Source organism: Netta rufina (genome assembly GCF_964035555.1).
Source record: "Netta rufina genome assembly, chromosome: 18".
In the NCBI taxonomy this organism is placed as follows: domain Eukaryota; kingdom Metazoa; phylum Chordata; class Aves; order Anseriformes; family Anatidae; genus Netta; species Netta rufina.
This window is the reverse complement of record NC_140142.1, coordinates 10,874,222-10,888,159: the sequence shown is the minus strand read 5'-3', so window position 1 is coordinate 10,888,159 and position 13,938 is coordinate 10,874,222. Positions and strand designations below refer to the sequence as shown.

The 13,938-nt window shown below is 49.0% G+C and overlaps 1 protein-coding gene across 1 annotated transcript; it reads left to right on the top strand.

Annotated features, from left to right (window-relative positions):
• Positions 1–467: 467 nt before the first annotated feature.
• On the top strand, positions 468–13,510 carry LOC311216462 (olfactory receptor 14C36-like; the record flags this gene model as incomplete). The annotated part of the gene is made up of 2 exons (XM_084297998.1): positions 468–761; positions 12,857–13,510. 2 exons carry the CDS (start codon positions 468–470, stop codon positions 13,508–13,510), a joined length of 948 nt encoding a protein of 315 aa, XP_084154124.1.
• Positions 13,511–13,938: the final 428 nt, after the last annotated feature.

Here is a 13,938-nt window from a genome sequence, read left to right as displayed (position 1 = left end):
GAGTTGTCTGCTTGTGTCAGTCAGTGAGGCTGTTAGATTATTCCACTGAAAGAGATCTGTAGGTCTGTGAGGAATCTCACAGTTTTCCTCCACACTCTATAACCCTACATAGTTCATTGTTTTGTGACAGATTTTTAGATGTCCTTCTCAGCACCTAAAACACTGAGACACCTGTGTCCAGTGGGCACCTGAAATCCATCCCCACTGGTTTTCAGCAGACGCTGTAGGGCAGTACTGACTCTGGCTGAGCCCACAGAGGATCTGTCTGGTCCCTCTACACCCTTAGGAAATAAAACTGAGCGCTAGATGCAGGAGCACGTCTTCCTCAAAGGGAAGGAATAGTCTGCCTTGCTGAGCAGGTTTCGATGAAACATAACATGTAACTATAGGTATTGCTCAGAGAAATATCTCTAACTTGTTCCGTGTCTTTTCCACCACTGACAGCCATCCTTGCTCTGAGGCAGCAAATGTCCAACAGCAGCTTCCCCACAGAGTTCCTCCTCCTGCCATTCGCAGACACACGTGAGCTGCAGCTCCTGCACTTCGCGCTCTTCCTGGGCATCTACCTGGCTGCCCTCCTGGGCAACGGCCTCATCCTCACAGCTGGAACCTGCGACCACCGCATCCACACCCCCATGTACTTCTTCCTCCTCAATCTCGCCCTCCTCGACCTGGGCACTATTACCACCACTGTTCCCAAAGCCATGGCCAATTCCCTGTGGGACACCACAGCCATTTCCTACGCAGGTTGTGCTGCTCAGGTTTTTTTCTGTTTCTTTTTCCTTTCAGCAGAGTTTTCTATTCTCACCATCATGGCTTACAACCGCTACATTGCCATCTGCAAACCCCTGCACTACAGAACAATAATGGACAGCAGAGCTTGTGTCAACATGGCAGCAGCTACCTGGGGCAGTGGTTTTCTCTATGCTGTGCTGCACACTGCCAATATATTTTCCCTACCCCTCTGCCAAGGCAATGCCCTGGACCAGTTCTTCTGTGAAATACCCCAGATCCTCAAGCTTTCCTGCTCAGATGCCTACCTCAGAGAAGTTGGGCTTCTTATGCTTAGTGTCGCTGTAGCATCTCGGTGTTTTGTTTTCCTTGTGCTGTCCTATGTGCAGATCTTCAGGGCTGTGCTGAAGATCCCCTCACAACAGGGACGGCACAAAGCCTTTTCCACATGCCTCCCTCACCTGGCCGTTGTCTCCCTGTTCATCAGCAGTGGCACATTTGTCTATCTGAAGCCTCCTTCTATGTCCTCCTCCTCCCTGAATCTTTTGCTGGCAGTTCTGTACTCGGTGTTGCCTCCAGCAGTGAACCCCCTCATCTACAGCATGAGGAACCAGGAGCTGAAGGATGCAGTGTGGAAAGTGATGACTGGAGTGTGTCAGAAACAATAAATGGTCTGTTTTCTTCTACATATCACTCATAATGTAACACATTATAAGCCCAAATGTTCGTTTTCTCTGAGTGTGCCTTGTTCTTTTATTCTTTTTTCCTTTTTTTTTTTTTTTTTTTTTTTTTTCCCTTACTTATGATTGTGTCCACAAAGGCACAAAGACATAACATTTTTCCTCCCCTTCATTTCAGTATCTGCCTGCTTGAGTGAATCCAAGACTTGGTGGAAACAATGAGCCAGGCTCTCTGTATGTTTAAATAAAAGAAAGGACCCTGCAGTGACTTTCTTGCCTGAGATCCTTCCTCAGACACCTGTGGGGGAACTGCAGGGGCACTTGGCTGTGTGCAGAGGTGGAGGGGAGAAGAGTCCTGGCACAGCAGCATTACCAGAGAGCCCGAGGGCTTGGTCTGTCCTGAGGTGCTCTCTTTCACCTCCCACACTCTCCTTCAGAGCCCTTCTGTTGCTGTGAGTTCTGATTGCTCTTGTTGCTTGCTCATTGTGCTGCTGTGGGGAAGTCCTTTGTCCACAGGCCAGGGTCTCTAACACAGCTGGCTCCGTACCAGCACCTCCAGCATGAAAGGGGATCTGGCACTGAGGGCAGTGCCTGAAGGCTCAGCTCTTCTCCCACATCTCATCTCATGGATATTGCAAAGGAACGGACTCAAAGGAGGCTCCTCGCTTTGCTTGTTTCTCTGTGGGCTCAGGGCGACGAGATCAGCTGATCACCAAGGATCAGCTATTAGGCAGGGAGGGCTGATTTTGGAATTGCCAGCTGGTGTCTGGCACCCATAGAGATGGTGACTTCACTTGCCTGTATCCACAGCATGCAATAGGTGTGAAAGTGGGCAGGTGTCAGGGAAGTGCAAGTCACCAGGATCCTTCCTCAGACACCTGTGGGGGAACTGCAGGGGCACTTGGCTGTGTTCAGAGGTGGAGGAGAGAAGAGTCCTGGCACAGCAGCACTGCCAGGGAGCCCCAGGTCTTGGTTTGTCCAAATCAGCTCTCCATTTCACCTCCCACACTCTCCTACGGAGCTCTTGTGTTGCTGTGAGGACTGATTGCACTTGTTACTTGCTCATTGTGCTGCTGTGTGCACAGGCAGGGAGAGGCCAGGGGCACTTCTCTAACACAGCTGGCTCCATACCAGCATCTCCAGTATAAAAGGGGATCTGCTCAGGGCAGTGCCTGAAAGCTCAGCTCCTCTCCCAAAGATGCTCTCATGAATATTTCAAAGGAATAGACTTGAAAGAGGTTCCTGGCTTTGCTTGTTTCTCTGTGGACTCAGGCAGATAAGAGAGGAGTCCCAGGATCATATTTTAGGCAGGGAGGGATGATTCCATTCCTGCCTGTTGGTGCCCAGCACCCATGAGATTTTGACTTCACCGGCCTGTATCCACAGCATGAAAGGCTGTCTTCCTGGGAGAGTCAGGGAGGACCAGCAGAGCAGGGGCTGGGCTTGGACCTTGTTCTCTGGACACCCTGGCAGATGCTGCCTCAGGCCAATGGTCCAAGAGCAGCCCCTTGCAACCACTGTTCCCAGCACTGGGCTCTCGCCCCAGCTCACACAGATGGTTTCTTCCTCTGGATATGGACACTAAATGACTACATCAGGAGTCCATGTTTCCGTTGTCCATATGAGACTGCATCTGGTGTGGGTGTGGTGAGATGAACCTGAATGAGCCCAAGTGCCATAAGCTCTTCCCTAAGGGAGCCAGCCATGAATTCCAGTGGGACAGAGAGAGTCTAAAGTTCACTTCCCATTGGAGGTACGGTCCCCTAGAATACCATCTGAATAAAGCAATCCTAGTCATCATAACTGTCACACCAACTCCTTCTCTGCAGAATTTGCCTAAAATATATGTTTTCCCAAAGTATATATAAAGTTCTTGAATCACTTTTCCACACATGGGTGGGCATTTCCTTTAGGATGCAATGGAGATGCTAAAGGCTGCATGAGGAAACGTGAGTCTGGACATGTAGAAGACCTTCTGAAGCATGAGCTGGTTGGCAGGCAGAGTACCCGAGGGACTGTGAACGGCATGCATCTGGTGCTCCTGGGTGGGCTAGAAAGAGGCTTCCTGAGCACAACAGCTCCTTGTGTCCCTTTGGATGCTGGCTGTGAGGTCACTTCTGTCCCAGCCCCTGTCTGGACAACAGCAGGGAGGCAGAGCCTCTGAGATCACAAAGGCTTTCAGGAAGCTGCCCCCAAAAGGGTGACTCCTTTGGGGAGGCCAGGGGAAATCTGGGTGAATAAAGGTGGGAAATTTGGGGGAGAGAAGAGGGATTTGGCTAAGAGAAAGGAAAGATCTGGAAGAGGTGAGAGGGGTTCAGGCAAGGCTGTGCTGCTGCAACACTTACTAGGAAAACATCCATGTCAAGCCCTGGCAATATTTCTAAGCAGTAACTGTAAGCCTTACCGCTACAGCTAAATGCTATCCCTCTCTCTGCAAGGAATCCACTACTCTTACTCCTAACCCCAAATCTCACCTGGCGTGGGTGTCGAGTTAAGGGGTGTAGCTGATTAACCGTTACGGGCCCGGTCAGATTCAGGGTACTGAACCAGTTGGACATTCACCAAAAACACATTAACCGTCTGGGGGTCCAGACAGACATTCACCATCAATGCATTAACAGTCTGGGGGTCCGTTCAGACATTCACCAAAAACGCATTAACCGTCTGGGGGTCCGTTTGGACATTCACCAAAAATGCATTAACCGTCTGGGGGTCTGGTTAGATTCAGAACACTGGACTATCATGGATAACCACCCTCACCCTCGTTGCATTAATGAGAGCTATTACAATGCAATCAAGTATGGTTTATTACAGCAACAGATAATCAGGTTCTTTTGGATTGCCGGTGATAGGGACTGTCTGCAAAAGCAAGCTAGTATGCATGAAATACACAGGTGTTATAGGTGTTACAGATGTTACAGGTGTTATAGGTGTTGTAGGTGTTACAGATGTTACAGGTGTTATAGATGTTATAGATGTTACAGGTGTTACAGGTGTCACAGGTGCGCAGCCTAGAAATAAACGCGTTAAAAGGATCAAAGACTCTATAGAGATTTATAAGCAAGTATTCAGATGTCACCCAAAGGTGTCCCAATGGGGGGGGGAAGAGAGGCTCAGCCCGTTGACTGATCCCAGGAGTCAGGAGGTCCTAAGGATGTTGTATTCCCTCGGGATGGTATCTCCCCTGACGGTGGTATCTTCCCTAACATCCCCTCTCTCTTGGGCCAATTTATATTATTTTCTATGTTTTAGGTGGAGCTTGAGTGGCTCTAGTCAAGCATATCTTAGTTATGATTGGTGTAAAGTTTTCCCGTCTCCGTTTAAAGTAATAGGCTCCGAGAAATTCAGAGTGCATGCTCAGTGAGGGGTGGTTGCACCTTGGAGGCGGGTAGCTTTTGGGATGGAGGTGTGTTTTGGTATTATAATGATATTATAATGAGCAAAAAGTACACTAGGGTCCAGCATTTGTCAAAACATGACAGGTCTTTGGCTTAGGGTGGCAAAAAGTGCAGCTTTGTGCACAAGAACAATTGAGGCCCCACCTGATTACAGAGCCTAGCCGTGGTGTCTCCACTCCACTCTATGCTCCGTGCTGTTCCTTGGAGCTGGTACACCAAGTTTCCCCAGCGCGATAGCATCTAAGGTTGGGAGCCCAGGAAACGCTCAGTTATGCCCTACCCGGAAAGCCTCTTCAGTGCTGTACCTTTTCCTTAAAAATGTGAATGTTAGTTTTATTTTCCTAGTTACTTCAGGCATTTACACCACAGGCAGTCCACTCATGTGCCTAAGCTCTCAAACACCTTTTAGAAAGTACTGTCTCTAAATTACCACTTCTCCATTAATCTACTCCCACTTTTGGGGAGGAGAGAGATATGTTACAGGGGAGGTTTATATTATTTAGCTAAATGACAAGGGACAGCTCGCAGGTGAGTGACAAGGCACAAATGGAGGCCACATTTTTAGGCAGTCTGCACTGACAAAACTCTAATACCTACATTCCCAGTCTCTGAAGTCCTAACTTAAAGCATTACCGCTAAGACAGACACCTTTGTGCACCTCAAATGTCAAGTGGTGTTTACATTTGAACAACTCACTGCTCTTCTCTATCTCCTGTAATTACTGTGGGAGTTTAGCCTATATTATTTTTTACATATCTGAGCAGAGGTGAAAGAAATCCCAAATTGTGTGGGTTTGTGGCTGATAAGGAAGGTTCTGGGCCCCATTACAGGCCTAGGACATCAAACTCAGAATGAGATGCATCAGTTGACTCCCTGTGATCACTTCCCTCAGCTTGGGACAATGTGATCCCTGCCAGTCACATTCTGGGTGTCCTGCCTAAAAGTGGAAGAAGACAAGGTGATTCTTTGATGAATCTTCTCCCAGTAGGAGAAATGACACTGCTGGAAGTAAGTGTCTCTCCCCAGCTCAGAGAGGGAACATCAGGGATTGCTTCAGCCTGATTCAAAATCATTTTCCTGGAGTTCCCTCGTGTCAAGAGCTCCCTATGCTGCTAAGCTGGGCCTGGCTCCTGGGACCAAGGCGAGCTCCTGGCAAGCGGGCAGCACTGCAGAGAGACAGCTCTGCCCAGGAGCAGCTCCTCTGCACAGCGCAGCAGGGCTGGGGGCACTGCTTGCAGGGGACAAGGGTGGCTGAGAGAAGGAAGGGAGATGTTAAAGGCAGCGTGGAGGGGGGGATGCTGAGAGCTAATGTCGTCTACCTGTAAAGCTATCACTGCTCAGAGAAGACGATGGTAGTGGACACCTCTAGAGGTCCCTTCTGACTCAGGGGAGAAAGGGCTGGACTGTGCAGTCAGAGTGTATGACAATCCTGTGTTTTGAGGCCTTTATGGTGTTTGTAATCCCTGCTTCTCAAGGTTACCCAGTGAGTGGGGTAATTCTCAAAACAATGTTCTTCCCCAAGGGAACCTGGAGTACAGCTGGTACAAGAATACTACTGAAAACTTCCCAGAAACTCTACCAGGCATTCCAGAATAAAGAAATCACAAACTTGTGATCACAAATAAGGAGATCGGTTCCAGGGCAGATGTGTTCTGTAGCGGAGAGGGCATTGATGCAGGCAAGGCTCTTTCCTGCACTGAGGCCACTCGGGAGCCACCGGGAGCCAGAAAGGACAGCAGGAAGAGGTTCTTCACCAAGAGGGTGGTTGCACACTGGAACAGGCTCCCCAGGGTCGTAGTCACTGCACCAAGCCTGTCTGAATTTAAAAAGCGATTGGACTGTGCACTTAGTCACATGGTCTACACTTCTGGGCAGACCTGTGCGGTGCAAGGAGTGGGACTTGATGATCCTTCCAACTCGGGATATTCTATGATTCTATGATTCTATGACTTCCTTCTGAAAGAGACAGAGGGTCTGATATGCCGACTGGACCCAGCCCACTGGGAAGTCTGCTGCCTCCCTGTGGCTTGGGTAAAAGGCATTGCCAGGAAAGTCACTCGCCTGGTACAGCTTTCTGACTACCAGCCTTTACTTTTTTTTCAGGCTGGTAATAAGTAGCAAGGAGAAGTCCAAGAGCAATCAAAAGGGACTTTAGGACTTTGGGGTGACTGGTTAAAGAATCAGGGGCACAGGTTGTGTTTGCCTCTGTCCTTCTGATAGGAGGGATCAGTGTTGACAAACACACTCACCATATTAATTTGTGGCTTCGGGACCAGTGCAACTGGCAGAACTTTGTGTTTGTTGATCATGGGAAGGTCTATGTGACACTGGGCCTACTGGCATCAGATGGGATGCGCCCCTCTCAGAGGGGGAGAAGGATTTTTGCCCAGGAGTTAGCGGGGCTGATAGACAGGGCTTTAAACTAGAGTTGAAGGGGGAAAGGGATAAAATAAGGCCCGCCGGTGATAAGCTAAGTGATGGAGTGCAAAACCTTGTCAGATGTCAAGTGGAAATATCACAAGGCTGACACAAGCAGGTCCAGGAGTTTCCTAAAGCACCGCGATGATAACTTCTTGGTGCAAGTGTTAAGGGAGACAACTAGGAAAGGTGCCCTCCTAGATCTGTTGCTGGAGTACACAGAGAGTGTTGTGGGGGCTGTGGAAATTGGTGGCTGTCTTGGTCATAGTGACCATGAAGTGGTTGAGCTTAAAATTTTTGTGACAAGAGAAAAACTGCTACCAAAACTTCAGCCCTGGATATGGGGAGAGCAGACTTCAGGCTGCTCAGAGGACTAGTTAGCAAGGTCCCCTGGGAAACTGCTTTTGAAGGTGTCGGCATCCATCAGTGCTGGTCAGTCTTTAAACACTGCATCCTAAAAACACAGATAGTCAAGAAGGTGGGGAAGAAGGCCAGCTTGGCTGACCAGGGATCTTATTCTGGAGCAGAGGGATGAAAAGAAAGTGTATGGCTGTTGGAAGCAAGGTCAGGCAAAGTGGAAGGACTACAGGGATGCTGTTCACATTTGTAGGGAGAAGATTCCTGTGGCCAAAGCCCAATTAGAGTTGAAGCTGGCCACATCTGTGGGTGACAATAAAAAGTTTTCTTTTAAATATCTGAATAGAAAAAGGAGGACCAGAGAAAATATAGATCCTCTACTTGATGGGGAAGGTCACCTCACAGACAAGGACATAGGAAAAGCAAAGATGTTTAATGCCTTCTTTGCCTCCATCTTCAATGCCGAGGATGGGCTTCAGGACCCTGGGTGCCCTGAGCTGGAGAACCGTGACAGTGGGAAAGATGAACGCCCAACTGACCCTCAAAGTGTGTGTGATTTGCTGCTACACCTGGATCCATTCAAGTCCATGGGTGTCCTGGTTTCAGTTAGGACAGAATTAATTTTCCTCCTAGTAGCTGGTAGAATGCTATGTTTTGGCTTAGGATGAGAAGAGTGCTGAGAACACCCCAATGTTTTAATTGTGGCAGAGCAGTGCTTATACCAAGCCAAGGACATCTCAGCTTCTTGCTCTGTCCTGCCAATGGGCAGGCTGGGGGTGCAGCAAGAGCTGGGAGGGGACAGATCCAGGACAGGTGACCCAAACTAGCCAAAAGGGGTATGCCATACTATCTGACGTCATGCTAAACAATATATAGGGGTGGCTAGCTGGGGGAAGGGGTGGGACTGCTCGGGGTTAGGCTGGGCATCGGTCAGCAGGCGGTGAGCAGGTGCATTGTGCATCACTTGTTTGTACACATTATTAGTAGTAGTGCTATTATCATCATTGTTATTATTATTATTATTGTTATAATTATTTTTCTTGTCTTATTAAACTGTCTTTATCTCAACTCATGGGCTTCACTTTCCGTTTCTCTCCCCCATCCCAGAGAGGGAAGGGGGAGGGTGAGCGAATGGCTGCGTGGTGTTTAGCTGCTGGCCGGGTTAAACCACGACAATGGATCCGGATGGGATTCATCCCAGAGTGCTCAGAGAGCTGGCTGACATTATCACAGGGCCTCTCTCAATTATTATAAGAGTCGTGGGAATGTGGAGAGGTCCCAGTTGTCAAATGTCGTGCCAGTTTCAAGAAGGACAAGAAAGAAGACCCTGGGAACTACAGGCCTGTTAGTCTCATGTCAGTGCCTGGTAAAAGTATGGAGAAGATTGTTCTGGTAGCTAATGAAGTGTGCTTGGGGGACAATGCAGTCATTGGTCCCAGTCAACATGGGTTCATGAGAGGTAGGTCCTGTTTGACAAAAATGATTTCCTTTTATGATAAGATCACCCATCTAATTGATCAAGGGAAACCAGCTGATGTGATCTTTTTGGATTTCAGTAAAGCTTTTGTCACAGTTTCACATATGATCCTACTGGACAAAATGTCCAGCATATAGCTGGACAAAAATATCATACCTTGGGTGAATAACTGGCTGACGGGTAGCACTCAAAGGGTTGTGGTAAATGGCTCCGCATCAGGTTGGCAGCCAGTCACCAGTGGGGTCCCTCAAGGCTTCGTTTTAGGGCCAGTTCAATTAAATGTTTGTATAAACAATTTGGATGTAGGACTAGAAGGTGTTTATAGCTAATTTGATTATGATACTAAACTGGGAGGAGTTGTTGACTCTGTTGAGGGTGAAAATGCCTTGCAGAGAGATCTGGACAGATTAGAGAGATGGGTGATCACCAGCTGCATGAAGTTTAAGAAGACCAAGTGCCGAGTCCTGCTGGTCACTAAAAAGAATAGATCAGCACCTGCCCCTCCACTCCCCCTCGTGAGGAAGCTGTAGACTACGATGGGGTCTCCCGTCAGCCTCTTCTTTCCCAGGCTGAACAGTCCAAGTGACCTCTTCCGCTCCTCATACATCTTCCCCTCTAGGCCCTTCACCATCTTCGTTGCCCTCCTCTGGACACTCTCCAACAGTTTCATGTCCTTTTTGTACTGTGGTGCCCAGAACACACACAGTACTCGAGGCGAGGCCACACCAGCGCAGAGTAGAGCAGGACAGTCACTTCCCTCAACCAACTAGCAAAGCCATGCTTGATGCACCCCAGGATACGGTTGGTTCTCCTGCCTGCCAGGGGACTCTACTGGCTCATATTCAGCTTGCTGTCAACCACAACCCCCAGATCTCTCTCTGTGGGGCTGCTCTCCAGCGTCTCGTCCCCCAGTCTGTAAGCATAGCCAGGGTTGCCCCATCCCAGCTACAGGACCCAGCACTTTCTCTTTTAAAACTTCATGCAGTTGGTGATTGCCCAGCTCTCCAATCTATCTCTGCAAGGCTTTTCCACCTTCAATGGAGTCAACAACTCCTCCAAGTTTAGTATCATCAGCAAATTAGCTCAAAACACCTTCTAGTCCTACATCCACATTGTTTATAAAAACATTTGGGTAGACCTGTGTGGAGCTAGGAGTTGGATTCAATGATCATTATGTGTCGCTTTTAACTTGGGATAGTCTATGATTCTATAGTAATATTCATAGTTATGAATATAAATATACATAACTATGGGCATATATATAGGAAAAAAAAAATCCGTGATTAATTTCTGGCAATTTCCAAATGCCTCTTGAACACTGACAGGCATGGGGCATCAGCCAGGTCTCTAGGGAGCCTGTTCCACATTTAACCACCCTCACAGTACAAAATTTTTTCCTGATGTCCCATCTGAACGTCCTCTTGTGCAGCTTTGTGCCATTCCCATACCTTCTGTGGTCAGTTACCAAGGAGAAAAGATCATCACCTCTCTCACCACTTCCCCCACTCAGGAAGATGTTGAGGACAATGAGGTCACCCCTCAGCCTTCTTTTCTCCAGACTAGACAACCCAAGTGTCTTCAGCCTCTTCTCATACCCTTTAACCAGCATTCCCCCTTTTCTATTGGTTTCCAGACCAACAAATCCCTGATCAGATAATCTCACTGGAAAAAATATTTTCTCTCTCTCCCGTGCTATCTTCAGTCAGTGTGATTGACCATGTCTGGTTCCCTCACTGCCTCCTTTATCAATTGTCAGTCAGGTTTGTGTCCTCAGATGTTTTGTGGTTTATCCCCAGCTGTTAGCGAAGCACAACGCAGCCACTGTCTTCCTGACTCTCCTTAACAGAACCGGGGGAGAAAAATAGGAGAAAGATAGGGATAGAATCTTTATCAGGGATTGTAGCTCTAGGAAAGGGGCAATCCCTTTAAACTACAAGACAGTCCATTTACATTAAATCTAAAGAAGAAAATCTTCACTGGGAGGTTGGTGAGGGACTGGAACAGGTTGCCGAGAGAAGTGTTGGATGCCCCCTCCCTGATAGTGTCCAGGGCCAGGATGGATGGGACCTTGAGCAACACTAGTAGGATTTGTTCCTGCCCATGGCAGGGGGGACTGGAACTTGATGGTCTTTGGGGTCCCTTTAACCCAAAGCATTGTATGTTTCTATGACTCTGTGGGCTGACAAGAGGTTTTGTAGCATATGTAGACAGAGAGATTTGAGTTTCTGTGGAAAAGTCGTGTCATCTCTTCCCCCACACACACTCCACAGCATCCCAGCAATATCTACAAGTGCTTGGAAGAGGTGGTATTCACCCTGCCTTTCACGTTGAGGGTGTCTGGTCACATAATGGGACAAGAATAGATGATTCTCCTGCCAACATCTTCTATGGAATTAGGAGCAAAGACAGCACTGGAAATAAATCCCGATCAAAACTTCAGAGAAGTGATTGTATCCCAAAAGACTGCTTGAGTGTGATTCAAAGTTGATTTCCCTGGAGGCCCAGGGACTTGTCAAGAGCTCCCTGTGCTGATGAGCTGGGCCGGGCTCCTGGGCCCAAGGGGAGCTCCTGGCAAGTGGGCAGCACTGCAGAGAGACAGCTCTGCCCAGGAGCAGCTCCTCTGCACAGCACAGCAGGGCTGGGGGCACAGCCTGCAGGGGACAAGGGCAGCTGAGAGAAGGGAGGGAGATGTTAAAGGCAGTGTGGAGGGGGGATGCTGAGAGCTCACTGCAGGAGAAATCTTCACAGCCCTGAACAGGGTAAGTCTCTGGCTGCAGGGCAACACAGCTGTTGTTCCTGGTGCCATCTCCAGATTTGCTGGAAAAACCCGCAGCCTATGGGAGCTTTCAGGAGGACTCAGGGCTCAGGAGGAGTTTTTTTGGATAAGAGGAAAATGACAAATTCCAGAGCAGGGATTACCTTCCAAAGCTGTCAGAGGGACAAAACACGAGGTTTCCTTCTTGTGGGGCCAGCTGCAAGTTGTGCAGCTGGGCGTTTAGACGGGGTGTCCAGGGCTGTGGTGCAGAGCAGGGTCCCTGCTGTGCCCCAGGGGCTGTGTGCCGGGACAGGGCCTCTGCTGCCTGCCAGGCTCAGCACTCAGCCTGCCTGGGGAGCTGCCCAGGACACTGTGGGGAGAAGCTGTGGGAGGAAGGAGGCCACCCAGAAGAGTAGGGGGGAGTCTTTCTGCTTCCCAGAGCCTGCTACCTGGGGCAGGTACCTGTCTCAGAGACCACCACCAGTCCCTGGTGGTCTTTATCATGTACCTACAGGGCAGTACTGACCCTTCCAGAGAGCAAAGTTGACTAACCTGATCTCTTAGGCATTCTTAGGCAACCAAATCAAAAGCTCCAGGCAGAAGCATGTATTCTTCCCTGGAAAAGGCAGTGTGTCTTGTTGAGGATGTTTCAATGAGATATGGCTTAGGTTTTGCTCAGAAAACACTATCTAACTTGCCTCTTTAAATTCCTCCATAAATAGGCTGCTATGCCCAGAAGCAGCAAATGTCCAACAGCAGCTTCCCCACTGAGTTCCTCCTCCTGGCATTTGCAGACACACGCCAGCTGCAGCTCCTGCACTTTGGGCTCTTCCTGGGCATCTACCTGGCTGCCCTCCTGGGCAACGGCCTTATCTTCACCGCCGTAGCCTGTGACCACCGCCTCCACACCCCCATGTACTTCTTCCTCCTCAACCTTGCCCTCCTTGACCTGGGATCCATCTCTACCACTGTTCCCAAAGCCATGGCCAATTCCCTGTGGGACACCAGGGCCATTTCCTTCTTCGGTTGTGCTACCCAGGTCTTTATGTTTGTCACATTTGTCACAGCAGAGTTTTCTCTTCTCACCATCATGGCCTATGACCGCTACATTGCCATCTGCAAACCCCTGCACTATGGGACAATAATGGACAGCAGAACTTGTGTCAACATGGCAGCAGCTGCCTGGGGCAGTACTTTTCTCTATGCTGTGCTGCACACTGCCAATACCTTTTCCCTTCCCCTCTGCCAAGGCAATGCCCTGGACCAGTTCTTCTGTGAAATTCCCCAGATCCTCAAGCTCTCCTGCACTGATGCCTATATCAAAGAGGCTAGGCTTATTGTGGTTAGTGCCTCTTTATTATTTGTGTGTTTTGTCTTCCTTGTGCTGTCCTATGTGCAGATCTTCAGGGTTGTGCTGAGGATCCCCTCACAGCAGGGCCGACATAAAGCTTTTTCCACATGCCTCCCTCACCTGGCCGTAGTCTCCCTTTTCACCAGCACTGCCATATTTGCCTACCTGAAGCCTCCCTCCATGTCCTCCTCCTCCCTGAATCTTTTGCTGGCAGTTCTGTATTCGGTGGTGAGTCCAACAGTGAACCCCCTCATCTACAGCATGAGGAACCAGGAGCTGAAAGATGCGGTGTGGAAAGTGATGAATGAGTGTTTTTCAGAAGGAATAAACTGCCTGTCTTAGAATCATAGAAACATAGAACTGCCTGGGTTAGAAGAGACCTCAAAGATCATCTAGTTCCAACCCCCCCACCCTGGGCAAGTATGCCACCCACTAGATCAAGTTTGCCAGGGCCCCATCCACCCAGGCCTTGTAGACCTCCAAGGATGGGGCATCCAGAAGTTCTGTGGGCAACCTCTTACAGTGCCTCACCACCCTCTGAGTGAAGAAGTTTAAAACCATTCCCCCTTGTCCTGTCATTATTTGATTGAGCAAAGAGTTGTTCTCCATCTTTTCTTATGCCCCCTTTAATTACTGAGAAGATGCAATCATCACAGACAGCCCCTCGTAACCACCGTTCCCTGCACTGGGCTTTTGCTCCAGCTCAGACAGGTGGTTTGTAGGCAATGAATTCACCCTAAAGCCTTCTCTTCTGCAGGCTAAACCAACCC